Source organism: Heptranchias perlo, chromosome 12 (genome assembly GCF_035084215.1).
Source record: "Heptranchias perlo isolate sHepPer1 chromosome 12, sHepPer1.hap1, whole genome shotgun sequence".
Classification (NCBI taxonomy): Eukaryota; Metazoa; Chordata; class Chondrichthyes; order Hexanchiformes; family Hexanchidae; genus Heptranchias; species Heptranchias perlo.
The window spans coordinates 14,434,019-14,461,973 of NC_090336.1; the positions used below are offsets into that span (position 1 = coordinate 14,434,019).

The following is a 27,955-nucleotide window of genomic DNA, read 5'->3' on the forward strand; positions in this document are numbered from 1 at the left end:
CTCCGGGCACCATAAGCGAAGCAGTTGGAAATCAGAAAGGAATTAAAACACAACACCAAAAGGTTTTTCAGTCACTTTTGGAATATCAGCCATACAAACCTTGACATGGGTTATATTTTGGTTAAAAATGACCACATACCTCAACGGCTTGAAAAAGGATTGAGTTCTTATCCAATTCCACAAGTGAGACTGGAGAAGAATTTTCTCCACCCCCTCCCCATAAAGAGAAGTAAATATATGGAACAGACTGCCAGCAAATGGAAACAAAGCTGTATCCAACTTGGTCACAAGAAAGCTGGATAAATCTTGTTTAGGAACAGGATTTAAGGTTATAGGGGTAGGTACAAACTTCATGTAATAACTGTAATGCTGCTGGGAGTAAGGAAAGTCATCTGTGGAAAGTAATTGATCTTGGAGAGAGATTCTGCAGCTTTGCTCAATTACCTTTGGAGGTCAGATATGCTGATAGGGTTAGATGAAGATGGGTGGGAGGAGGCTCGTGTGGAGCATAAACGCCGGCATTGACCAGTTGGGCCGAATGGCCTGTTTCATTACTGTAGACTCAATGTAATTCTATGTAAGAAATTTTGCACAATTTCCCCTCAGGAGATTAAATGGGTGGGTTCGAAAGCATAAATGGGCAGACTGTACACAGTCTGGGGAAAGAATGGGCGAAAAGGCTGTTGTTGTTCCATGTTTTATGTCCTTCTGTTGTTAAAGATCTATGCACACATAGCAAGAGGAACACACCTTTATGGTGCAACAAAGCAAATTGTGTGAAATGATGAAAAGGACTTGCATAAATATATCACACTTCATCATGTCCATCAGAAATTTCACAAAGTGTTTTCACACAATCCACTATTTCTGAAGTGCTGTAACTGGTATGTCGACAAACTGGTATGTAGGCATTCTGCACACAAGATCCCACAAACAGCACATGAAATAAATGGCCAATTAGTCTGTTTTTGATAATGTTGGTTGAGGGAGGAATGTTATAGCCAGGAAACCAGGAGAATTCCCTGCTCTTTGTTGCATAAGAAATAGGAGCAGGAGTGGGTCATACGGCCCCTCGAGCCTGCTCCGCCATTCGATCAGATCATGGCTGATCTTCGACCTCAAATCCACTTTCCCGTCGTATCCCCAATGGTTACAGTGCCATGGGATCTTTAACATTAGGCTAAACTACTGAAATACGTAGATAGGGCCTTGATTTAACGCCTCACTCACTAACGGTGCAGTACTCTCTAAGTTCTGCACTGAAGTGTCAGCCTAGATTATGTGCTCAAGTACTGTAGTGGGGCTTGTACCTGCTTCCTTCTGACTCAGAGGAGAGTGTGCTCTACCAAGAATAAGTTAACACCATTGAAATGGATGGATTACTTTTCAACAATATTAATATATACAAGATGTTAGTTTTCAAACACTTTTATTTAAGAAGATTTGCCTTCTGCATTTTGTCTAGAGCTCTTTTGTAATAATTCTTACTTTGGCCACATCAGCCAAAGTTAACCTTGAAGTGTTTCGTCTGATAGCTTATATGACAAAAGGAAGGGGGAAAGAGACAGCCCCTTAAAAGTGTGATTTCACTAGCTTTAAATTAAATGAATCACATTCGCAATGGTCATCTTCCAGTTTTTAAAGAGTTTTTATTTGTTATTGTGATCTTTGGTGTTCACATAGTACGCCATTGCTTGCACTTGACTATATTCCATTTCTCTAAAATAACAAGTTACCAGTTTACAAAAAAAATAAAAGAAAAAAAAACTCAACTTAAATCACATTCTACTAAAAACAAATAAGTGGAATTTCCTTGGCTGTTTTAGCTAGATTCTACACATACAAACCATGGGACATGCAATTTTATTATTTCTTTCGCCCTGAACAGCAGAGCACCTAATTCTACCTCCTGTCTGAGCCCCTGTCGTCAGTGCCATGATTATCAGTATTGTCAACAATATGGGGGCTGTGTGCGCTGACAGAGTGGAAAAGGGCGTCTGTGTCCATAGAAGTGGTGGGCTGTTGACCGAAGCTCCCGTCATCCCCAAGGGCACCACTTCTGCTGAGCTGCTCTGCTGTCTGATCCCTTTCGTTACTTTCTCTGAAGTCTGTTGCTAAGTTGCTGGAGCTGCTGGGCGCAGCAGAGTCCACTAGGATCTGACTGTAACTGCTGTCCATTTCGGTTCTGCCTCGGTTGCTTGGTTGGTGCGCGCTCAACCTCGCCAGTGCTTCGTTCCCGGTCTGCGAGCCGCGGTGAATCCGGTGACTGACGATGATGTTGTTTCCAAACCCTCCCATGGAGGCGGTGGTGGTGCCTTGTTCTCGCTGTACGACTGCTGTCATCCAACCCTCAGCAATCAGTCGGCGGATGCGAGACAAGGCATCCTCTCCTGGAATGTACTCCGGAGCATCTCCTAAAGTGGTACAAATAGAAATGATATTTGCTTAGTTCTGATGATTACGGGGTGCCTTAACAAGATTATCCTGGCATAATATTTTAAAAGTATGTCAATGCATCAATCACAATACTGCAGGGTGCCTTTTCTGGAAATTCATCCTCTTTTATCTAGGTAAAAATTTAGTCTGCTCCCTCTCCCCGGGAGATCTCAGTTCAATCATTAGTTTTTCCATTTACTGCCCGAGAGCGACAGCAAACAGCTTGTTTGTAAACCTCTGTGGATCTTGACCCACTCATCCCGGAGGTGGTAAGAGCCGAGAAAAGATAACTTGCCCTCGGGCTCTTTCCCTTCCTCCCCTACACCAAAAGAAAAGCTGCTGCTATGTGGCAATGGCTAAGAGCAGTAAATTACTGTGCGGAGATCACAGGGAGACAGCAGAAACACTCAAATGAAACATCCCTGCATTTACACATCACCCTGTGATGAAATGAGAGGACAGGAAAACGTAACTTGTCCTATACAGAATAAGATTCACTTGTGCACTTAATGGAAAACCCAGATTGTTTCTCAAGTGAAGGTCGCCTGACAATTCATAAACCGGGTTTCCTATGTATATTGTGTGTGTACAACTGGTATGGGTATAGCAAATAAAAACAAATTGGAATTAGTTAGCAATTCATGCAACCTTTCTCACACCTCTTTCCAGACCTGACTAGCTGCCATCTTGAACAACCTCTCAATGAGGATTAAGTATTCAATTTATTGGTCGTAGCAGCCCCTAAACACTTGCTTCTCTCATGAGCAAGCCATTGACATGTTAAGAATATTTTAATTCTGACTCTGTAGAAAGTTAAAAGCATGTAAATATTCTGTCAAAATTCACCGGGGCTCTTGTTCAGGATAAAATAGAAAAGCCAGTCTTGGATGATTTGATTCCACACAGGGATAGAAAAAGATCAGACGAGTGAAAAATTGGAAGGCAAGTTACCATGACTGATCTTATGCATCTCTTAGCAGACAGTTATAGGGTGCAATTGGCAGAGAAAGGGAAGCAGGCTGTCTGTCTGCCTGTCATACAGACTGCTGCTGAGAAGAGGAGAATCTAAAGACGGAGAGTGAAACCAACATTGAAAGAGCAAACATAAAATATAAAAAAGGAGTACTGATGCCGGCACTTCTTTCCCCTATTTATAAATGTTAATACACAGATGGAATATGTATCACTGCTAATACAAACATGGAGTATGTACCAATGTTAATACACACAGATCCTTCCCATCTAAAACAGCATCCTGAATCTTTCACAGAAACCTCTCAACTTTGAATGTACAGGGACTCTTCAGATTACAAATATACGCCCGGTATTCTGCCACGGTGTGCACTTCAATCTTCTCACGTACCATATTCAATCATGCAGGCAACTGCAGACGCTCACTATACAATCATAGACAACTGCAGACGCTCACTATACAATCATAGACAACTGCAGACGCTCACTATACAATCATAGACAACTGCAGACGCTCACTATACAATCATAGACAACTGCAGATGCTCACTATACAATCTCAGACAAGAATATAACTGTATAGAATATTATATTTTTGTACATGTAGAAAAACATAGTACTTTAAATTGTAACATTGAGATACCATACAAAAATCAAGTATTGCAGTTGCTGTAAAATTTGCAATAGAAGTTTACAGCAGTCATGAAATCACAGCCGGCCACATGACTGCTTGTTAGAGTTTAAGTTCAGTCAAACCAATAGAGAGAAAGAGAAAATAAAGTGAAAGAGGAAACAGAGACAAAGATGGGGAAAAAAGGGATTAATTCATTGATAATTGGTTTTATTTTCAGGTAGTTAACTGTGGATTATCACTTGATAATCGTACAGCCATTATGTCAGTGTAGATGCCATCATGTATTAATGACATGGTGCACACAAGCCATAGCTTGCTATAAGTAGACCAGGCACAAAGTTTGGGATTAACAGTTATATGCCAGGGTACTTAGACACTTGGAACCCCACGACAGGTTGCTGCAATACAGCACTACCTCTAGTTACATCGGGGTGCGACTGGGGAGCAGAGAGTTATACAGACTGTTTATACTGCTATGGAAGAAAGATTAAGTGATAAGAGTTCCTGGCATGGGTGTTCAAACACAAGTATAAAGAGTGATTTACCAATTTCCTGTACTGCTGCTGTACACTCCCCCGATTGCAAAAAGCTAATAGGAATATCAAAAAGAACAAGATGGCAGAACCAGAGCCAGTGTAAGATTTTAATTAAATGATGGCTTTGCACAAGGTACAGTTGGATTGGCAACAGTAGCGTTAAATTGCACACTTGAGGCCTGTCCTAGCTGCAAAGGTTCAGCCAACAGCGTCACTGGATTATAGCTGTGTGAAAAGGTTATCTTAGCCATACACTGTATGAAAGAGATACACAATAAAACATATGATGCAAAGAGAATAACAGATATCTGGGAGTGATTTTCAATGGCAGTCCTTTAATCGAGGGGGGTCAGAGAATAATAAACCACCGAGGGTTCACTCTTGCGTTTTGTATCATCTGACATTTCTGCTTCATAATCAGTATGCATTATATTATGTTCAAATCATTTGAATCTTCCATTAGATTACAACCTTTAATTAGCCACAGGTATCCATTTTTCTCTATATAAGCCATCTGAATTCATCAATCAGGTTACATCCTTGTCATTTCTTACTTTTTTTACTATGTTGCATATTTGACTTGCATCTCTCGTACTTAGAATTTGAGGAAGAAAATTGCTTGAATAACTAACTCTATTTAGATCCTCACAACTAACACTCGATGTGAAGTTTGTTCACTTGCAGAAATGACAGGTCACACTGCCAGGAATACCTGAACACATGGATTCAACCAAGCAGTTTATAGTGCGGAATTTGGAAAACATGATTTGAAGAATGAATTAGACATACATACCCTCATGTTCAGAGATTGATGGCTATTTTACCTAGTAGGAATTTTTGATTCAATAATAAATTCCTCATATCAACTCAGGGTCAGGATTTTTATGGATTTACTCTCAAAGGTCCAGCATCCTTGCCGTCACCTTGACAAAGATCGAGGCAGACTGGTGCAATTGAGACAAAGAAAGGCTCGGTATGTTAATCAGCTCACACGTATTAATGAGACAGCCATTTAAATGGTTATTTACAACAATCTGGGACAATAGGAAATAGTACATTATCTCATTTCAAGAGGTGTTCACATGAGATGGAGAAACAAACTGTGTTCTTTTATACACAGCATGGAGTTATCTGATAGAAATGCACTCTTGGAATGGCTGTGGCTGGATTAACTGGTAGTCTTACAGACCAACCTCTCGCTTGATGAGAATCAGAGGTCAAACTGCCAACTTCCTGTCCAGAGAGAGTACAAAGACTTACGTGTTCAAGGTCAGTTCGGAAGTCTGCTGTGAGGGGTAGGCCCAGGGTTGGGCTGGAATTTAAGATATGGCCAGTCACATTGCAACTCAACCAGATCACAAAGAAAAGCAAATGTCACTTACCCTCCAACTGGGACAGCATGGCACAATTTATTAATTTCTTATTTGCCAGAAGGCAGTGAAGTTAAGTTTAGGTACGGTGAGATTCATTAGAACTGTTACTCTGTACATTCCCTTACTGACTGTAAAATAATGCAGCTTAACAATCCGTATCTGGCCTCATGCCACTAACGTGTTAATCAGTCCTCCTTTCAAAAGTGCAGGTGAGCTCCTGAATGTAAGGGATGCAGTATCTGCTTATGGGATTGACCAGTGCTGCTGTTCCCAAGAGAATAACCAATATGCAACACATTATATATATAAAAACAAATATCACATATACTGGACACAGGATTTTCCAGCGATCGACACCAGATTATTTACCAATAATGTCATAACATGAATCCTGTTGGGTGAACGTCAGCATACAGACAAAACTTGGAGTGCACAGACAGCTGGCATCAATGCTTCCAGACCTTCTGGCACAAACGCTTGTGGTTTATTGTATTCTCAAACTCTTGATTAGATTATTGCTTTGTAATTTGTGGCAGGAATCTACTATTCTCTTTCTAATATGTTATTTTTGTAAAAGCAGTATGGGTAAATAATTTGGAATTACTTACTTTGCTGTTTGCTTGTAATATGTTGCAAAAATATAAATTATTAAGCATACCCTCTTTGGCAGTTTAAAAATCGATTATTCATTGGACGTTGATTAAAGGGCAATAATTTAATTTTGAACCACCCAGATTCAGAAACATCCAGACACAATGACTCAGCTTCTGTTGATGATTACAACCCTCCTCATAAATAACATCGTTCACCTGACGAAGGAGGTAGCCTCCGAAAGCTTGTGAATTTAAAATAAAATTGCTGGACTATAACTTGGTGTTGTAAAATTGTTTACATAAATAACAGAGCATGCACTAGATTGTGGGATTGTGAGCCTGTATGAAAACCCTTTTCACTTGTACACTTTACCCCAGAAAACTATTGAGGAATTGTTATTTCATTTTCTACTCACAGTAGGCACTGGTGAAAGCACTTCTCATCAATTAGAACTGCTCTCAAATCCCTGCTGTGCCTATAGTGCATGAGGTAGAACTCACAAAACAGCGGGTAAAAAGAGAAACAACAGACTTTCTGGCGCTGAAAATTTCCTATTGCTTTTCAGATAGACATTCTGGGCAAACTTAAGCCCGAAGGGAATACGCTTTTGTGCATCGTCAGTGCTGAGGCAGAATGCTGAAGAAGCCCAATGTCAGAAACCTAGACAGGCTGAAAGCACTCTCTACAAACATTTGTTCGATCAAATGCAGCTCTTTTTGTCAAGAACTGAACGTGACTTGCAGTTTGTCTTACTGGATAGATCAAGTTTGGTGGAATATAATTCCACACCTTAAGAGGGTTAAATTAAAAGGAACATGCACACACACTATTTCTTCTGTGTTAATAATGGATCTCCTCTGACATTCGTAAGTTGAATTAAATACTATTTCATGAGGATAGGAATGTTATACTGTGTAGTGCAGCTGTGTCCCTTTAAAGCCAAGAAGTCCAATTACTTTTAAGTAAAAAGAACATTCACTTAATTGGGAGTTTCATTACAGATTGGAAGATGCTACTTCATTCCAGCCTCCAGCCTCCGGGTGAATTACTGGCTTTATTTCTCACATTCGTGATAGCTGTGCGCTAGACAACAATTTTATTTATTTTAGTTGATCCCCTGTGGTGGTGCTCATAGTAAGTTGAATGAATCACTGTTTTATAAAGGACAAGAGTGTTATACCATGTAATGCAAATGCTTTATGCTGGTCAGGTAAAACTGTGTCTCTTTATGGTCAAAGAGTGGAAGCTGCACTCTAATCGGTCAAAAGCCCTCTCAGCATCCAGGGATAACACCAGGGGTGGGTGTGTTCATCCTGCTTCAGTGGTGAACAACACTGAACAAATGTCTGGTGCTGCCTACCGAGAGGCTTTCTCAAATGAACCTGTTTTGGTCTGGGAGAATGCATCCAATGCTTTTGCTGTTGAGGAGGATATGGGCCCGTATGATGCACAGCTATTGGGGTCTTTGCCCTCTATGTACGAGGGCAGTTGTGGCTGTTCTGAATGATTCTGGAAGGGTTTCCACTTGTCAGCATGGGGGTCAGGTCATTAGAACTTTGTAGAACTTGGCCTGTATCCATCTGGCCCTGGGGCTTTATCAGACTGTAACAGACCGTGACAGTTTTTGAACATGCCTGCAAGTTTTTAATCTGTGAGGCGGGAAAGTGGGAGATCAGTTAGGAACTGCTCTGTTTCTTACTGTGTGATCTGCTGTAGAGGGAGGCATAGTATCTGCCAAACTCTTTGTTTATCTCAGTGGAGTCACTGGTGGTTTGACTGTCCAGTTTTAACATTGATGTGTTGGTTCTGGTCTGTGTTTGTTTGCACAGAGCATATGCTGGGAGTTCCCCCACTCCTGACCTGTGCACATTATTTGACTGTGGTGTATTGGAGCATTTGTTTAATACTCACAGACAATATGTTGATCAGCAGTCCCGTAGCCTGGATCAGGGCTCTTTCATCACTGGCCGTGTGAAGCCATTTATGCTGGGTTTCTAGTTCACTCATGTTCCAGGTCGCTCTGGGTTTAGAGCCTCTGGTTGCAGTATAGGCCTATGAGGACTGCTTTTGTGCTGAGAAGGCATCAGGGTTCTCATTCTCAGATATAAATCGGATAAGCTGGGTGCAGATGGCGGTGTGAATTTGCGATCACCAAAGAACGGGAGGTCGAGATAGGCGCCAGTGTTAGGGACGAGAGTGTAGGTTGTCTATTTTTAACTGGAGAGTGACAGGTGCGTGGTTGGAGATGTTGATAGCACTAATGTCGCAGCTTTGGACCTGCACCAAGTCCTTGCTTCAGGACTTGCTTCAGGAAGAAGTAATCAAGTCTGAAGTATGGCCTGCATTCAATTGTTATAAAAGGTGAAAACCTTCCTTGTTGGGTAGAGACTGTCGTATATCTAAAAGGCCTAGTTCCCTGCACCACTGATGAACTACTGTAGCTGCCTATCCAGGGCATCCGGAGCTGGCAGGAAGGTTGTTGAGGCACAGGGATAGGGCACAGTTAAGGTCTCTTTCCGCTATTATTGTAATCTCCAGGTGGAGGGGAGGGGAGGGGAGGGAAACGATAGAAATACTGCTGTGGGAAATGAGGGGGATTGTCTCCCTTTGAGGCATAGATTTTTAAACAGTGTAACCAGCGTCCCTACTATTCAGCTCTTGATTAGGATTGGGGAAATCATCTTACACTGGGATAGCTTGCTGCAGAGTGAAGGGTAGTTGCTGCTTTTTGATTTGGATGATCACACCTTTGCTTTTGGAAGAGAATGAGGCCACCCTGCTTTGGCCAACCCAGTTGTGTGAGCTTGAAAATTTACCTCTGGTGGGTTCAGGGGTTAAAATGGGTTTCCTACAGGAAAGACATGTCTGCCCTTTCTTAAGGTGTCATGATTTTTTTTTAATTGGCTGATTGAACCCCTCTTTTTCAAGTATTTGTCCAATTCCCTTTTGAAAGTTACTATTGAATCTGCTTCCACCGCTCTCTCAGGCAGTGCATTCCAGATAATAACTTGCTGCGTAAAAATAATTCTCCTCATCTCCCCCCTGATTTCTTTCCATTATCTCAAAATGATGCTCCTACAATACTCTAATAAAAAATGCAATTTCACTTATTCAATCACTGTAAATCAGTGGCATGATAATATTATATGTTACATAGGATAAAAAAGGAATAGAACGACATGCTGATAGGTTAGATGAAGTAGGGTGGGAGGAGGCTCTTGTGGAGCATAAACATTGGCAGAGATCAGATGGGGCGAATGGCCTGTTTCTGTGCTGTAAATTCTATGTATGTAAACATGTATTCTTGGACTCATCATGAGCAAAGCCACAGGAAATCAGCTAGATACATATGCAGTTAGAACACTCATACCCATATCTGATCCTCGACTAACATTTTCAGGCTTCTCCTAGGGGCTGGGGGAGAACAGAGGGCATAGTACCTAGCCAACACCAGGTCATTTGGCTGTGAAGGAAAGCTGTCCAGGCAGTACTGTACTGCTGTATCATTCTTCAGACTGACGTGGGAAATGCCACCAATGGTGTCTGTTGAGACCTTCTGACCCTTTTGATCAAGGGAACTTGAACACAAGGGACAATGGACAAAATGGTGCAAAAACATACATAAGGAAAAGTACAAAAAAAACATTTGACTGGAGTCTACTCCAACTGTTTGGGACTGTACACAATTGGCTTCATTATTGAGACAGAATATTTTATTTAAGCTGGTGATTGTGTGAATTACTTTCATATACCTCCCACTATTACTTCACAAAAAAAGAATACTCCAGTTAATAGTACAAGTAATGTGCTTAACAGTTAGATGTTTTTGGCTCACTGAGGTTCACCTCTCGAGTACTTTAGATAGAGTTACTGCTTTGCAGCAATGCCAAAGTTACAGCATAAATCTGGAGTCAGGGCCTATTGTCAACCTGCATTTAAAATGGGGATTATTTGGGCTTCCTGGAGACTTTTTAAACCTTCTGCATTTCACTTAAATAGTTAAGAGTGTCAACGCATGTGCTAAGCTCTCTTCCAGTCAGGAGACTGCAGTTCCAGACAAGTAGTGCAAATGAGTATTGCCGGCTGGGACCCATACTGCAGCTAAATATAAGTGCAGTATAACTCTTCCAATGTGGCATCTAATTGTATCTTTTTTAAAAACCCAATATTTTTGTCTCTATTACATTGTTTAGTTAATTATTACATAATTTTAACAGCAAAGAAGGGCGAGATTCCAATTTTCCACCCGTCTCAAGATGAGATTTGTTTTGCTGATGAAGTGCTGCCCTCTTGTGAACACAATACCCAGTGGTACCTCTATTCTGGGGACAAGGCATGTGATTCAGTGAGTTGTAATACAATTTAAGTCACTGAGCTGTAGTGCAAAAGTTTAAACTGCAGTGGGTTTTTGCTCAATAAAATCACAGGAATGCCGCTGAAAAACAAATACACTACAGCAGGAAATTAGTCATGTTTAGTTAATCAAAATCAATGAAGTACAGCTTCACATAAAAACTCATTGGTAGCGACCATGTGAATACAATACAAATCATTGCTTTTCAGATCTACTATGGGGCTGCTGATGGTATAGTCTCCACTGGCGCTACTGAGCCCTGGTTCATAATTTTCTTTAAATTCATATTGGGTTGACATCATTGCATAAATCGTTTCATTTTATAAAGGCAAATTTAGCTCAGAAAAAAACCTCTAAACATAACGTCCTTAAACACCTCATTCTCTCCAACCATGGAGATGGCTGCTGGAAACAACGCAGTACATCTCATACCCTTATCAATACTTGTAGAACCAAGAAAAGGGGAGCGGAGCTCACAGTGTGTTGAGAAGAATGGATGTACAAAAAGGTCAGCTAATCTCCAGACACACAAATCCCGTGAACAGAGACTCCAGCTTACTGGTTCAATAAAGCCAAAACCAGTGGGGACAAAGGGGAGAAAAGATCATGTTTATTAGAGACAATAGTGCAATACAGAAGAGCGATTACAGAATGCAATCTTAATTGAGGAGTGAGAATGTTTATTTGCGATCTGGGAATGATTTCAGGGCACTAATCCTATTGATATTGAAGCATTTTTAAACAGTCATCTGAACCCCAAGAATAGATCACTATTAAGGTAGACTCTTTTATTCAATTTCTGTTCAATTGCCTGAAAATGCAGTGACAAACAGCAAGGGCACCTCAAAAAAGAACCTGTGTGCTTTCCATTTGGCATGGCTCAGTACCACACTACTTTGATGCACCTCTCTGAGCAATAAGGTGGGGTTATCAAAGTTAATCGACAAAGAATTAACTCAGTTTGTTAGGAGTCCATATTACATTCACTGTTCAAATTCATCTCCCAGCTAGGTTTAAATCAGGTGGAAAAACAAACAAATAGCACTTTTTCCACTGAGAAAAAGAAATCTATTCCAGATAAACAATCTTTATTTTGCTTACTAAATGGTGACAAAAGAAACCACAGGTGCTGTTAATCACAGATGTTGTCTAACGTGAGATAAAAATTGGGCAGTTCATAATAAAAAAAAGGAGTAGTTATTACTATTTTAAATGCGGAACTTGTTTGAAACAAAACTTTGCGAGTTCAATCTCCAGTGTTTTTACAACGTCTTTCGGAAAAAGCAAAGAAACTCATAGGATGATGGCAGGCACCATTCTTCTTGAACTCAGAGAAGCCTACTGATGCATGCGGGGTAATTCTGCACGTGCTCAGAATCCACAGATTTGGCTGGTAACTCCCTTCAACTGTGCTGGGAAAAGAATATCCGGTCAAAGGCTAGGCTTCCAAGATAGGCTGAGGCTTTGAAGCAAAAAGCTTCAAGAAGGAACTAAAAGACACAGAAGACAATTGAATGAGTAAATTGAATAATTATTGTGAAATATGTAATTTTCAAAATTTTGTTTAAAACCTTATTTTGGACAGCAGAAGAAATTTCAAATTTACTGAGCGAAAAAAAGGATTTAGTGTTTTGAAAATGAATGATTCAACTGGTTCATCTTCTCCTTTCTTTTGTTGATAGATTCCCCGAACTGGTTTGTCAGGATCACTGGCTGTTTTCTTAAGTCCCTGGTTGTTTCTCATTGGTAACTTTCTAGCTGCTTTCCTCGCTTTTGATTTTATACATTCCTTATCTCATCAGTTATGATTTCCTTTGAGAAAATCAACATGTGATGGGAATGAGAGACTGGAAATTTAGGACACTTCCAGGTGCTGGGATGGTATGGCCGATTGAGTGAGTGACAAGTGTGGGAAGGCATGGGAGTTCAGGATGGGAGTAACAAAAGGTAGTAAAGAGAAGTTGAGGCTCTGTTGGTCGCCCATCTCCTGCAGCACATTGTGGACCTTCTCCCCAGCTGGTGCACAGCTTCCAGTTCCTGCTAAAATACCATTTTAGGCAAAAACACAATTCTCCTATTTGCTGAGAAAAAGTGACTATTTTGGAATTCTGCCGTACACACGCTTAATCACCCTTAAGCTCTCTCTATATAAAAAAAGCACACATGATATTAGCTCCATGCGAATAAAGCTTTTGAAATTCATTCTCTAGCTTTTCTTCACATAATTTGGAAAGTGTGCTGCATCTGAAGCGCGTTGGACGTGGGAAGCAGTTGTATATAAATAGTGAGTAGATTGGGAAAGAAAACAGTGACGATTTGCAATGACAGTGGGTACTGGGGGTAGAGCAGTGAGGAGTAAATAGTGGAGGGCAGTGAGTAGTTGAGGGGGTAGTGCTGGGGTCTAAGAGAAGTGGAAGTTGGGTGGCGGGGAATGGGAGCAGCAGTGCTGGTTCTGGGGTTTGGGAATGTTGCTTTGGGGTGTAGTGGTGGGAGTGGGGTTATAGGGCATGGCAATAATGGGGGGCGGTAATGGAATGTGGAGCAGTGAGATGGGGTAGCAGGGTCTGGAAGCACATGAGCAGAAATTGCTGGTTGTGAGAAGCAGCGGAAGTGCTGGGCTTGGAGCATTGGGGAAAGGATGCTTGCGGACTGGATTAATCCAAGTGGCTTCGAGTGTGGAGGATGGGAGTATGGGGGCGGGGTACTGTAGATGGGGATCTGGAGGGTTGCAAAGAGCAACTTGGGGGTCTGTGAGCATTGGAGGGGGTAAGATCTGATTATTATTTGGGTGGGCTGGGGTTTGGCAGTGTTGGAGGGGGCTGGGTGTGGTAGAGTGAAGGGAGAGGAGTTCTGGTAAAATTCAGGGGCAGGGATTACAGCAAAATAGAGAATGTGCATCCTCATCTCCCACCCCCAAGTGATGCACAGCTGTAAATTCCAAAGCAGGATTCTCAGCAATGAACCAAGAACCAACTGCATGTCGGTTAGCACCAGGATAGCCAGAACTCCCCCCCTCAAATAGCTGTAATGCAGAGATTCCACTTGTGATTGAGAACTGTTTTCAAGTTCTTTTAAGTGCTCATTGCAATTTTGCCTTTGGTGAGTTGGCATCAGGCCAGAAGCACCATAGGAGGGCGATGAGGAAAATACTTTTGTTTATCGACTTTTTAAATGTTGAGAAAAGAAAACTGCAGTATATGTGCCTTTCTATATTGCTGTGGAGCAAAGAGGAATTGCTTGCTGACAAAGTGAGGTGCGGGGCTGGGAGTAATCTAATAACTAAACAGTGGATATATGGATAAAACCAAGAACATTAAGCGTGATTGTGGCAGAAAGGATGACATAAAAATGACAGAAAAGTGTCACATTCAAAGAAAGATTACCATTGAGAGAAATATATATACATTAAATTTAAAAACAATATTAAAAAATAAATTGCAGTTGTCTATGGGCCAAGAGAGACACTGAAGGAAATCAGACTGAAGTCTGGTGCCTTACAACTCACATGAAATTACTGTGAAGGTTTTTGCAACCTTTATATAAATTGAGTTAATAACTCATGCTGCCTTGTGCAGCAACTGTACGAATTGATTAACTGCAGTTACAATCTCATAAAAAAAGGACAAAAAGGTTTTTAATGGTTACATATGAATCACCCAAATGTATGTGTATAATGGTCCTCCTCACAGCTCTTTTTATTCAGTATAATTGTTTATCTAATACTTGTCCAACTACCCACTTACAGAGAAGATGAGATGGACTTGGTGCAAAGGAAAAATTAGAGGGATCATCGTCACCAGTTACTCCGATAACCTTTGAGCGAGCAGTTCAAGAGTCATTTAGATACAGATCTGGCAGCAGGTCGTTTGCCCTTGCAGCTGTGCTTGGCATGTTCTTTGAAAATAACAAGGGGGAAAAAAAAGATGGGGTGGGGGCCCAAAAATGAATCAAATTTTCTTTCAGGGCAGGCAGTGTGCTCGTCAGTGCTGGCAAACTTTACCCCAAACATACCAAATTGGCCTCAACTCCTTTTATCTTTGTAATGCTGCGGACGAGCTTACTTGTCCAGACCCCAGCAGACTCGGGGATTGCCAAATATACTGAGTTGCTTGCTGGTTTTCTGCTTTTTTTAAAAAAAAGTGTCTAATCTTGAGAGTTTGTGCTTTAGACTAGCCAGAAGAGCAGCTTTGAAAAGATGTTCATCAGCCAATGATACCCCATTTTTTTTGGAACGGAGGGAGCCTGGAGGATGAAGATGCAAGTTAAATAAAAGGTTTAAGTTATTTTTAAAAAGTTACTAAAAGGGGTAGAACTCTGGTTTCATCTAGAATTCTGCCACTTGCATTCCTGTACCAAGCCCCGCTCATCGATCATCTGTGTTTTTGTCAGCTTTCACTGGCTCTGGATCCCCTAGCACGTTGATATTGAATTCTCATCCTGGTTTAAATAAAATCAGCACATGGCCTCACTCTGCAATCTCCTCCAGCCCGACATCTCTGCTCACACCTTGTTACACGTGCCGTTTAAGTATTCTGCTGTGAAAGGGCAGCTGCGTGAAGCCTGGCCTTTCCCTTTAAGGACAAAGGTCATATTGTTGTAAACGCTCATCTTGAGGTCAATTAGAGGATAATTACTCTGAGGCACATCCTGAGTTCAACATTGTTGGGAAGTTTCTCTGAAACGAGCAGGACATTAACAGGTTTTTCCCTCCTTTTTTATTTAAAGTGTGATGTAGAGATTTGTTACCGTGACACTAAGGATGGATCTCAAAACTTCGACGTACAAGACAGATATTCTGTTTCATCAGGTGCTTGTTTTAATAACTTTGGGCTAATGTTACAGTAATTAAGCTATTCTTGACATGAGAGTACTTTTATAACTGAACATAAATATTTGTATGTGACCTGAAAACTGAAGCAAGTGGAGATTAGAGTATCCCGGAGCTGCTGGCAGTATTACCCAAAACTACCTTCACCAATTTTCATACTTTCAGTACCTCGTTTGCTTTGCCCTCACCTCAATTTTCACTCCTCTTTTCCTCAAGCCATTGATTAATGCTGGGGTACCACAGGTGCTAAGAGCCTCAGGTACCTCATCAGAGAGGCTCGTCTTCATGCGTGAGCCTCGACGATGAGCACAGACAGTCTACTTGATCCTAGGGAGGCACCACACCGCAGCTGGACACTGTCCTCACCCAATGTCCACATTCTTCAGGAGTTACTGTTTAGAGATCAGGTGCGCAAACCTTGGTTGATTTTACCAATGATGAGATCTGGGCCCTTCTTGGTCTGCATTGCTCAGTGTGAATATTGGCAGTGGACCACTGAGGGAATGTCTCTCTGGTTTGGACTTATAATTGGTCAGCATAACATGTCCAGCAACCAAATGACTGACCAGGGAAAATGAGTGTCTTATAAATTGGATGAAAGATCGAGGCAGGGTCAGCTGAATTTCTGTAATTAGCAGGACTTAGAGGTGAAGAGGGGAGGTCAGTGACAAGAGTGTAAAGTGTGTTACTGAAATGAGTTTGTCTTTATAATAAACATTACTGGGAAGATTAGTTTCTCAAAAAATAGAGGTTTTCCATGTTGACATTTTTAATCATGCAGCAACTGTTAAATACAACAGCTTTAAAATCAAGTTATGATCATTGACTAGGAACATGCAGGGTAATGGAATTTATGCTGATGGTTATTTGTGTTTCACATCAAAGTTCCTGGCATATTGTGTGCATGCACACAGTAACATTTTTATATTGACTCAAATATTTTAGAAATGTATGGATTAAGTTTTCAATCTGATCTCTATTACCTATAACTCCATCAGAATTTACTTTCTATAAATACAATTGGATTGTTACAGAATTGGAATATTAAGCGATACAGCAACATGGAACTCCTTGCATTTTTCTCCCTTAAAAAAATAAAAGCTTCCAATAAAGGATTAAGTCACCGCCACAGAATCCATTGATTACCAATACACTATCATAACTCCATCTGTTTGTGACATGTAGTCTATTTGAGTCCAAGACCTGGAAGGAGTTTGAATTACAAATGTAAATAAGCTGAATTAGACAACAGGTTTTTGTGTGTGCTGAAATGCACGGCACATATAAATTTTACAATATACTTGAGCTTCCTTTTAAGCTTTGTTTACAGCATCAGACCTATTGAGGCCTCTTTATAATCTGGCACCAAACCCAGTCATACCGTCTCCTCTCTGCAAGAACGCAGCAGATCCAATCACATTGGCTCTGCCATACATTGTCAACAGACCCAGTTACACTACCTCCTCCCTACATTAAATGAACCACATCCAGCCACACTGCTTCCATAAAGTGTACCAACCCCTAAAGGTTATAAATAAAACTGTACATACAAAAATGGAAGAGTCAAGTGGAAACAACAGTGTGTGTGTGTGTGTGTGTGTGTGTGTGTGTGTCTCTCTCTCTCTCTTCAACATAGTATCTGGCTTCTTCACAATAAACAGTGATACACCTTAGTGTTCACTGTGCACACACATTTGGTTTATAAAAGTCTGTGCTGATGCTGCTGGAGTACCGATTTGTGACCTACCGGTAGAAGCAGCACTGGCTCCCGGTGTTGTGGGATTTGCATCCGTCTGTTGTGCAGAGGAGGAGTTGCCACTTGCATTCTCCAAGGGCCAATCAGAACTTGTTCCTGCACTGGCCTCTGCCACTTGACTGGCTGTGGTCACTGATGGTGGCTCTGGCTCACTCAATGAAGACTGGCTGGCTGTTGAAGGGAACACACAGCTTTGGTAAAATGCATCAACTCAGAAAATATCATGATCAGGAAATATCCTTTTCACCACGGGGAAGAGGTCTCACTTGCCATTAAATAATAAATCAAATGACTCGAATTTCAAGGTTATATAAAGCATGTTTTTTTTCCACAGATGAAGAGGACAACAGTGATATAAATATGGGGTGAAAGCAGAACAAGCTCTTGTGAGTAAAAACAGATACATAAAGCAGGTAGGCAGGCTGGCACTGTGTCTGGAGGGGTGGGGGTTCGTAATTGGAAAAATAAGGTCTTTTTTTTAGCCTAGCTGGAAAAATAAATCCAAATAAGCATAGTCAGAAGAATTTCTCCTAAATCCTGTTGGTGGAGTGAAATTAACTTCTAAATCATGCTGGTGGTGAGTGTAGGTAATTTTTGCCACTCCCAGATGTAACGCTGACTTTGATGTAATTGATCCCTGGAGGCCCTGTAACTGACACTGCCACCCAGAAATGAAAAGCTGAATTTGATGGCATTGATCACTAGATGCCCCATGGTTAGCAGCCATTGTGAACTAGAGTTGAGTGGGGTCGAGGGTTGCTAAGGGTGCAAAGACCAAAGTATGTTCATGTCTACCATGCACTTTTCTGCAAGATAGAAGTTTGAGCGAAGGGTTAAGGTCTATAGGAAACATAGGAACAGGAGTAGGCCATTCTGCCCCTCGAACCTGTTCCACCATTCAATTAGATCGTGGCTAATCTGTATCTCAACTGCATTTACCAGCTTCGGTTCCATATCCCTTAATACTCTTACCTAACAAAAATCTATCAATCTCATTTTTAAAATTTTCAATTGCCCTAGCCTCAACTGCTTTTTGGGGAAGAGTGTTTCAGATTTCCATTACCCTTTTGTATGAAGAAGTGCTTCCTGACATCACCCAAGTTCCTGATTAGAGTGGGAGAGATGATAGAGTTACGGTAACTATGCTTGAAAGCTGGCCAAGTCACATGGGTATCCCCTCAGTGCATTGGCGCTTTGAAGTGAACGCTTCTCCACATGTGGAGACTGCTGCGTAATGATTGTGAAGTTAGAGGCAATGTCAGTCACAGGACCTCCAGAGATCAATTCCATCAAAGTCAGCGTTTCATCTGGGAGTGGCAGGAATTACCTACACTCTCCAACAGCATGATTTAGAAGAATTTTTCTAACAGTGCTTATTTGGATTTATGAATTGCAGCTAAACCAAAAAAGACCCAACAAATCATATTTTAATGGACCTTTTTTAAAATCGTGGTCGTGTGCCATTCACTAATATTGGGAAAGGTAACTGTATAGATAACTACAATTGCTGATTGGTATTAACCAGAGTTCTGCTTCCAACACGAATTTGACTATCAGTTATACTTTTTGAATAACCTTCATTTGTAGCGACCCCTCCGTAGAGACCTGCAAATCATCCATTTTGTTCAGTGGTTTGTGGAGAGGACACATTGGGCTGATATCACACAACAGGAATACCCTTCAGTGCATTCATTCTAATACACTGCCTAGGGTTGGAATAAGAATGTGCAAAACTTGGCTCCCAATACACTTGGCATGCAAGCAGATCATTAAAAAAACTCAATTTACTGCATGCATATACATACAACACGTAGCTGGCCCTATGTTGTAGTCTGTGATCCAAACTTGCAGTTCTGTCCTTCTTAAACTGCTCAGTTCTCAAATGAATTCTTGCTTTGTAATTAACTGTCAACTATCCAATATTCCATTCTTCAACTTATTAAACTGATGCTGGTGTGCTAACAATGCACAAGGAAGGGGTAACATATGATTTTTTTCCCCCCAATTATATAGAGATCCCAGGTGAAGGACCGTGGCTCAAGAACCAATGTTGAAAAGAGTAAGAAGGTGAGGTAAATGAAGAAGTTATGATTAGTTCAAGCTTGGGTTCAAGAAAGAAAGAGAAAGAGCCGTTCAAGTCCTCAGGATGTCCCAAAGTGCTTCACATTCAATAAAGTGCTTCTGAAATGCACTCACTATTGTAACCTAGGCAAACGTGGCAGCCAATTTGTACAGGAAGGCCCCGCAAGCAGCACTGAGTAAATTACTAGATAATCTGTTTTTGTTTAAAAAAGTGATGGACAAATCTTGGCCAAGGCACCTGGAAACCCCACCCCTGCTCTTCTTCGAAAGATGGCAGCTCCGACAATACAGCACTCCTCAATGCTGCACTGAAAAATCAGCCTGGATTATGTGCTCTGATCTCTGGAGTAGCACTTGAATCCATTACCATCTGACTTAGAGGCAAGAGTACTACAGAGACTGACACTTCAAAAAAAGACTTGTATTTATATTGCGCCTTTCACGACCTCAGGACGTCCCAAAGTGCTTTACAGCCAATTAAGTACTTTTGAAATGTAATCACTGCTGTAATGTAGGAAATGCGGCAGTCAATTTGTGCAGCAAAGTCTCACGAACAGCAATGTGATAATGACCAGATAATCTGTTTTTTTTAAAAATGATGTTGGTTGAGGGATAAATATTGTCCAGGACACCAGGGAGAACTCACCTGCTCTTCTTCGAAATAATGTCATGGGATCTTTTAAAACTGGTTTAAAATCTTTTCAAACTTGTATAAAACCTGTAGATTGTAGGAAGAACAGAAAACTGATGGAAGTGAGGAGCTCCACAGTTTTGATGTCTGGGAAAGAATAAGTTAGTGCAAGAGATGATATGATGATCTTAATTTAAACAGAGTAAGCTGCAAGGAGGCAGAATAGTGTGCAAGATGGTGCATTTGAAGACCAGGAAGTGCCACGATTGTATAATATTGTGACAGAGAAGACTGGCGCTAGATGCCAGCTTATGCAATACCCCAGCATGGCAAATTTCCACCTGTGATTCCTCAATCATAGGCAAGCTGTTAGTGGGCAGAGAGGTTGGGAGGGAAATGATGAGATAAGTCTAATTAGATTAGCCTTGCATGCTGCCTTGCAAAATGGGTTTAAGGTGCCACTGGCAGGAACCAGGAACAGGTTTCCCGCCCACTTATGCGGTGCTGACAGATCTATTCAGGGAGGGGGGGGGGGGGGGGGGGGGAGAAAAGAGGAAATTGTAGGATTTATTTTGAGGATGTGATGCAATCATAGTTATACAGCAAGATAGCAATGTTTTATTAATGTAAGAAGAGAATCTTCAACTTTAAGTAGATGTGGGCATTATCAAGCCAGAGGTTTTCAAAACTGAGTTAAGACAGACTGGTCTCATTTCAGGAAGCCCAAAGAAACACTGAATTTCATAATTAACTTGATTAAATTGAGACTTCCCTCCACAAGCATCCAAGAAACTGCTGGACACAGACTCCTCAGTTCCATCACTAACTGCCTCTATCCTGTCTTGTGGGAATTGATCGAGTTAGATGCTTATCCCAATCAAGGGTAAATTGGAATACACAAACAAAATTAAACCAGTCAGCTACGAATAACTGGTCCTGCACTTGGAATTGCAACATAGAAGGTTTTGTACAGAGCTGGCACTGTCCTGGCAATACTGCTGTGTGCTTGATGATTTAGCAAGCATACTCAAACTGATGTCAAACTGTTTTAACCCTTGAAAGAATGTGGCAGCATTTCTGCAACAAAATAAAAACTTTTAACAAAGTGCCAATGTTAAGAGTTTAATCTCAGGACACTTTGAATCTGTAAATGTTTTGTTTGCTAATTCTACTTCACAGCCTTCAACTTCAGAACTGTATACCTAGGGGATGAGGAATACCACAAGTCTCCCATTGTGATGCACTCTTACGAGTAGACCTGGCTGAACACGACACAAACAGTTATGAGTGTATAATGCCCATCAAGTGCACATGTATCACTGCTTGAAGGAATTGGTTTTCATAATTTCAGTGGTATATAGTATTTCCACATGCTTTATTAATGTTTTCCTTAGCTAAGATGGTCGTTTCGATCAGTTTGATAGTACACTAACACGATATGGTACTATAATGGAGTTCTTTAAATTGGATCGCCAAACAATTTGGATGACATCTGAACTCCCTTTCACTTTCCAGGGGTGACTTCTAGGACAGTGATGGGGATGTGAATCTTGGTTTTGCAATGGTCAAAAGCAGCAGTGTGGAAAAAGTGGTACAGATGCTTTAAAGGCCACAGCTTTAATTTTACAGATCATAGAATCACACAGCACAGAAGGAGGCCATTCTGCCCATAGTGCTGTGCTGGCTCTTCGAAAGAGCTATCCAATTAGTTCCACTATCCTGCTCTTTCCCCAAGGCCCTGAAAATTTTTTCCCTTCAAGTATTTATCCAATTCCCTTTTGGAAGTCGTTACTGAATCTGCTTCCACCACCCTTTCAGGCAGTGCATTCCAGATCAGAACAACTCGCTGCGTAAAAATTTTTTTCCTCATGTTGCCGCTGGTTCTTTTGCCAATTACCTGAAATCTGTGTCCTCTGGCTACCGACCCTTCTGCCACTGGAAACGGTTTCTCCTTATTTACTCTATCAAAACCCTTTATGATTTTGAACACCTCTATCAAACCTCCTCCTAACCTTCTCTGCCCTAAGAGAACAACCCCAGATTCTCCAGTCTCTCCACGTAACTGAAGTCTTTCGTGTCATCTGTAAACTTTGAAATTACGCCCTGTATACTCAAGACCAGGTCATTAATATATCAAAAACAGCAGGGGTCCCAACGCCGTCCCTGGGGAAACACCACTTCACACTTCCCTCCAGTCTGAAAAACAACCGTTATTATATTTTAAAAGATGATGAAATCTTAGAAATCAAGTAACTATACAGATTATGTCTGTGAAGAATGCTGACAACTAGCTTTAAGTGTTTGAACTTGGTTGAAAGATCGAACTGGAAATGTCAGCAATTATCCCATCCATTGAGCAAGCCTGGAAGGATACTGTTTTCTATACATCCTGCTGCTAGTATCAAATTAAGTTTCTTAAAATCCAATCACTTCAAGTATAAAATAGCACTTGAATCCATAGAAATACTACCTTTCCTTAAACTACATATATAGCAAAGCAAGTTGTGAAGAATTAGATCTACAAGACGAAGTATTACACTTATTGGTGGTACCTTCCTAGGAAGCTTATTATTTTTTACTGCTGTCATTATGTCATTCTTGACTGCTGATGGATAGTGCAGTCTTTATTTTAGTCAGGATCCACACGTGCTCATGGATCCCATTAAATGTCTCAGAAACATAGACAGTCATGCTAATGACCCTCAGCTATATTGTAGCCACATGGAGTTTTGTCTCGGGTGGATGTGAGATATGTACTTAATAAAAGGGCTCCCTGGAGCTGGTGCATGAAGAATATAATCAGTATACCAGCAGTTACACACACACAGTCCATTGCCTGAGTTCTCATAATAAGGTTCCAGTTGTCACACTGTTGTTTCTTAGTGTTTTCTAAATTAGTTCAGATGACATCCAAATTGTTTGGTAATCCAAATTAAAGGACTCCACGATGGTGCCACAGCAGGTCAGTGTACCATCAAATCACTTGTTTTTTGGACATGTCTCCAATTTCCTTTGCTCAAAGAGTTTGAATCTAACCACTCTTCAATGTCAATGCTGCAGGGATTTAATTTATAAAATTCTTACTTTTTCTCAAGGAGTGGGTGGCACTGGCAAGCATCACAGTTATTGCCATCCTTCCTTGCCCTGAGGGCAGTATGTGTCAACTATGTAGTGTGGGACTGGAGTCACATATAGGCCAGACCAGACAGGGGTGGCAAGTTCCCATCCCTGAAGCACATTTGCGAACCAACAATCGGGCAGCTTTCATGGTCATTTTTTCCCCACCCCAAACCCACAAATGACCAGATTTATTAAATTCAATTCCACATATTGCCATGGACTTTGATTCCCTGCTAGTCCAGGACCATAACCTCTAGGCTAATTTTCCCCTAGGTTATGCTTCACTGTGCAACATAAGTATGAAGAGAAAAAGGAAGATAATTAGTACAAGCTGACTCAGAGAGCAACCCAAGAGTAATAGTGGAATTCTCTCCAGCAATGCCGAGGCAAGGTGGTGAGGTAATTAAAAATGCCAACCAAGTGCTAGGTTATATAGCCAGAAGAGCGGAATACAAGTCTTCTGAGAGGTACGGTAGCATAGTGGTTATATTACTGGACTAGTAATCCAGAGTCATGAGTTCAAATCCCGCCATGGCAGCTGGGGAATTTAAATTCAATTAATTAAATAAAAATCTGGAATTAAAATACTAGTATCAGTAATGGTGGCCATGAAACTACTGGATTGTCGTAAAAACCCATCAGGTTCACTAATGCCCTTTAGGGAAGGAAACCTGCCGTCCATACCTGGTCTGGCCTATACGTGACTCCAGACCCACAGCAATGTAGTTGATTCTTAACTGCCCCCTGAAATGGCCTAGCAAGCCACTCAGTTGTAAAATCTTGCTAAAAAAAGTCACAATAAGAATAAAACCGGACGGACCAACCGGCATTGGACATGACAAAGGCAAACCAAGCCCAGTCGACCCTGCAAAGTCCTCCTCACTAACATTTGGGGACTTGTGCCAAAATTGGGAGAGCTGTCCCACAGACTAATCAAGCAACAGCCTGACATAGCCATACTCTCAGAATCATACCTTTCAGCCAACGTCCCAGACTCTTCCATCACCGTCCCTGGGTATGTCCTGTCCCACCGGCAGGACAGACCCACCAGAGGTAGCGGTACAGTGATATACAGTCAGGAGGAAGTGGCCCTGGGAGTCCTCAACATGGACTCTGGACCCCATGAAATCTCATGGCATCAGGTCAAACATGGGCAAGGAAACCACCTGCTGATTACCACCTACCGCCCTCCCTCAGCTGATGAATCAGTCCTCCTCCATGTTGAGCACCACTTGGAGGAAGCACTGAGGGTAGCAAGGGCACAGAATGTACTCTGGGTGGGGCACTTCAATATCCATCACCAAGAGTGGCTCAGTAGCACCACTACTGACCGAGCTGGCCGAGTCCTGAAGGACAGAGCTGCCAGACTGGGCCTGTGGCAGGTGGTGAGCGAACCAACATGAGGGAAAAACTTACTTGACCTCGTCCTCACCGATGCATCTGTCCATGACAATATTGGTAGGAGTGACCACCGCACCGTCCTCGTGGAGATGAAGTCCCGTCTTTGCACTGAGGACACCATCCAACGTGTTGTGTGGCACTATCACCGTGCTAAATGGGATAGATTCAGAACAGATCTAGCAGCTCAAAACTGGGCATCCATGGGGCCATCAGCAGCAGAATTGTATTCCAGCACAATATGTAACTTCATGGCCCGGCATATTCCTCACTCTACCTCTACCACTACCAACAAGCCAGGGGATCAACCCTGGTTCAATGAGGAGTGTAGAAGAACATGCCAGGAGCAACACCAGGCATACCTAAAAATGAGGTGCCAACCTGGTGAAGCTACAACACAGGACTACATGTATGCTAAACAGCGGATGCAACATGCTATAGACAAAGCTAAGCGATTCCACAACCATCGGATCAGATCAAAGCTCTGCAGTTCTGCCACATCCAGTCGTGAATGGTGGTGGACAATTAAACAACTAACGGGAGGAGGAGGCTCTGTAAACATCCCCATCCTCAACGATGGCGGAGTCCAGCATGTGAGTGCAAAGGACAAGGCTGAAGCGTTTGCAACCATCTTCAGCCAGAAGTGCTGAGTGGATGATCCATCTCGGCCGCCTCCCGATATCCCCATCATCACAGAAGCCAGTCTTCAGCCAATTCGATTCATTCCACGTGATATCAAGAAATGGCTGAGTGCACTGGATACAGCAAAGGCTATGGGCCCCGACAACATCCCAGCTGTAGTGCTGAAGACTTGTGCTCCAGAACTAGCTGCGCCTCTAGCCAAGCTGTTCCAGTACAGCTACAACACTGGCATCTACCTGACAATGTGGAAAATTGCCCAGGTAGGTCCTGTCCACAAAAAGCAGGACAAATGCAATCTGGCTAATTACCGCCCCATCAGTCTACTCTCAATCATCAGCAAAGTGATGGAAGGTGTCGTCAACAGTGCTATCAAGCGGCACTTACTCACCAATAACCTGCTCACCGATGCTCAGTTTGGGTTCCGCCAGGACCACTCGGCTCCAGACCTCATTACAGCCTTGGTCCAAACATGGACAAAACAGCTGAATTCCAGAGGTGAGGTGAGAGTGACTGCCCTTGACATCCAGGCAGCATTTGACCGAGTGTGGCACCAAGGAGCCCTAGTAAAATTGAAGTCAATGGGAATCAGGGGGAAAACTCTCCAGTGGCTGCAGTCACACCTAGCACAAAGGAAGATGGTAGTGGTTGTTGGAGGCCCATCATCTCAGCCCCAGGACATTGCTGCAGGAGCTCCTCAAGGCAGTGTCCTAGGCCCAACCATCTTCAGTTGCTTCATCAATGACCTTCCCTCCATCATAAGGTCAGAAATGGGGATGTTCGCTTATGATTGCACAGTGTTCAGTTCCATTTGCAACCCCTCAGATAATGAAGCAGTCCGAGCCCGCATGCAGCAAGACCTGGACAACATCCAGGCTTGGGCTCATAAGTGGCAAGTAACATTCGTGCCAGAAAAGTGCCAGGCAATGACCACCTCCTCTTGACATTCAACTGCATTACCATCGCCGAATTCCCCACCATCAATATCCTGGGGGGTCACCATTGACCAGAAATTTAACTGGGCCAGCCATATAAATACTGTGGCTACAAGAGCAGGCCAGAGGCTGGGTATTCTGTGGCGAGTGACTCACCTCCTGACTCCACAAAGCCTTTCCACCATCTACAAGACAAGTCAGGAGTGTGATGGAATACTCTCCACTTGCCTGGATGAGTGCAGCTCCAACAACACTCAAGAAGCTCGACACCATCCAGGACAAAGCAGCCCGCTTGATTGGCACCCCATCCACCACCCTAAACATTCACTCCCTTCACCACCAGCGCACAGTGGCTGCAGTGTGTACCATCCACAGGATGCACTGCAGCAACTCGCCAAGGCTTCTTCGACAGCACCTCCCAAACACGCGACCTCTACCACCTAGAAGGACAAGAGCAGCAGGTACATGGGAACAACACCACCTGCAGGTTCCCCTCCAAGTCACACACCATCCTGACTTGGAAATATATTGCCGTTCCTTCATCGTCGCTGGGTCAATATCCTGGAACTCCCTTCTTAACAGCACTGTGGGAGAACCTTCACCACATGGACTGCAGCGGTTCAAGACGGCGGCTCACCACCACCTTCTCAAGGGCAATTAGGGATGGGCAATAAATGCCGACCTCGCCAGCGACGCCCACATCCCATGAACGAATAAAAAAAAAGATTATGATGAGTATGTCCAGTGCAATGGTCAGGCCACACTTGGGATTACCGTGTACAGTTCTGGTTACTGCATTATAAAAAAGATTTGCATAGAACAGGATGCAGAGAAGAGCAACAAGAATAATTCAAAATGCAAGAGAGATGATCTATGAGGAAAGGTTAAAAAAGCCGAGAGGGGGAGAAAATATCTAAGGGGAAAACGAGTCAAAAAATATTAAATGATCTAGATAAGGTAAATCATGAATATTACTGGACAATGAGGTCAGAGTTAAAAATGTGAGCTCGTGAACAATAAATTTGGAACAAAAAACAGGGAGATAAATGTCTGGAATAACCTGATGGGGAAGATTCAGACTTTAGATGCCGTTTGATGCTAGGCTGGGAGAGTTGGAATACTGCAGGGATGAGCTTCAATGTGTCGAATGGTCTTTTCCTGCCTTTAACTTTTCGAATCATAGAATGGTTACAAGCACAGGAGGAGGCCATTCGGCCCATTGAGCCCATGCCAGCTCTTTGTAAGACCAATCCAGTTAGTCCCGTTCCCCCACTCTTTCTCCGTAGCCCTGCCAATTTTTTCCCTTCAGTATTTATCCAATTCCTTTTTGCAAGCCATGACTGAGCTTCCACCACCCTTTCAGGCAGCGCATTCCAGATTATAACTTCTCACTGCATAAAAAAGTTTTCCCTCATGTCGCCTTTGGTTTTTTGCCAATCACCTTAAATCTGTGTCCTCTGGTTCTCGACCCTTCCACCAATGGGAACAGTTTCTCTTTATTTACTTCATGTAAACCCTTCACGAGAAAAGTTATTTAATGTTCTTAAATAAATTCAGTATCACTCTGGCTGAAACCACCTGGTACAATAACACTTCAGTTCAAATTATAAAAGCTTGTCAACACCAGCCAGAAAGCCCACTAAAAGAAGTCCAAAATATAAGAGAAA

At 42.1% G+C, this 27,955-nt stretch overlaps 1 protein-coding gene across 4 annotated transcripts in view; it reads right to left on the reverse strand.

The window, feature by feature from the left end:
- Window positions 1-1,629: 1,629 nt before the first annotated feature.
- LOC137327835 (activating molecule in BECN1-regulated autophagy protein 1-like) overlaps window positions 1,630-27,955 on the reverse strand; it is a 400,989-nt gene continuing 374,663 nt past the window's right edge. For 3 of the 4 annotated variants that reach the window (XM_067993681.1, XM_067993682.1, XM_067993679.1), the window contains 2 exons: window positions 17,475-17,654; window positions 1,630-2,414 (listed from right to left, as the gene is read on the reverse strand). In XM_067993681.1, coding sequence (XP_067849782.1) covers window positions 1,903-2,414; window positions 17,475-17,654 — 692 coding nt within the window. In that variant the 3' untranslated portion in view covers window positions 1,630-1,902. Of the gene's footprint in view, window positions 2,415-11,496; window positions 12,390-17,474; window positions 17,655-27,955 lie in introns of those variants that run through there. The other variant, XM_067993683.1, reaches the window with a different exon arrangement.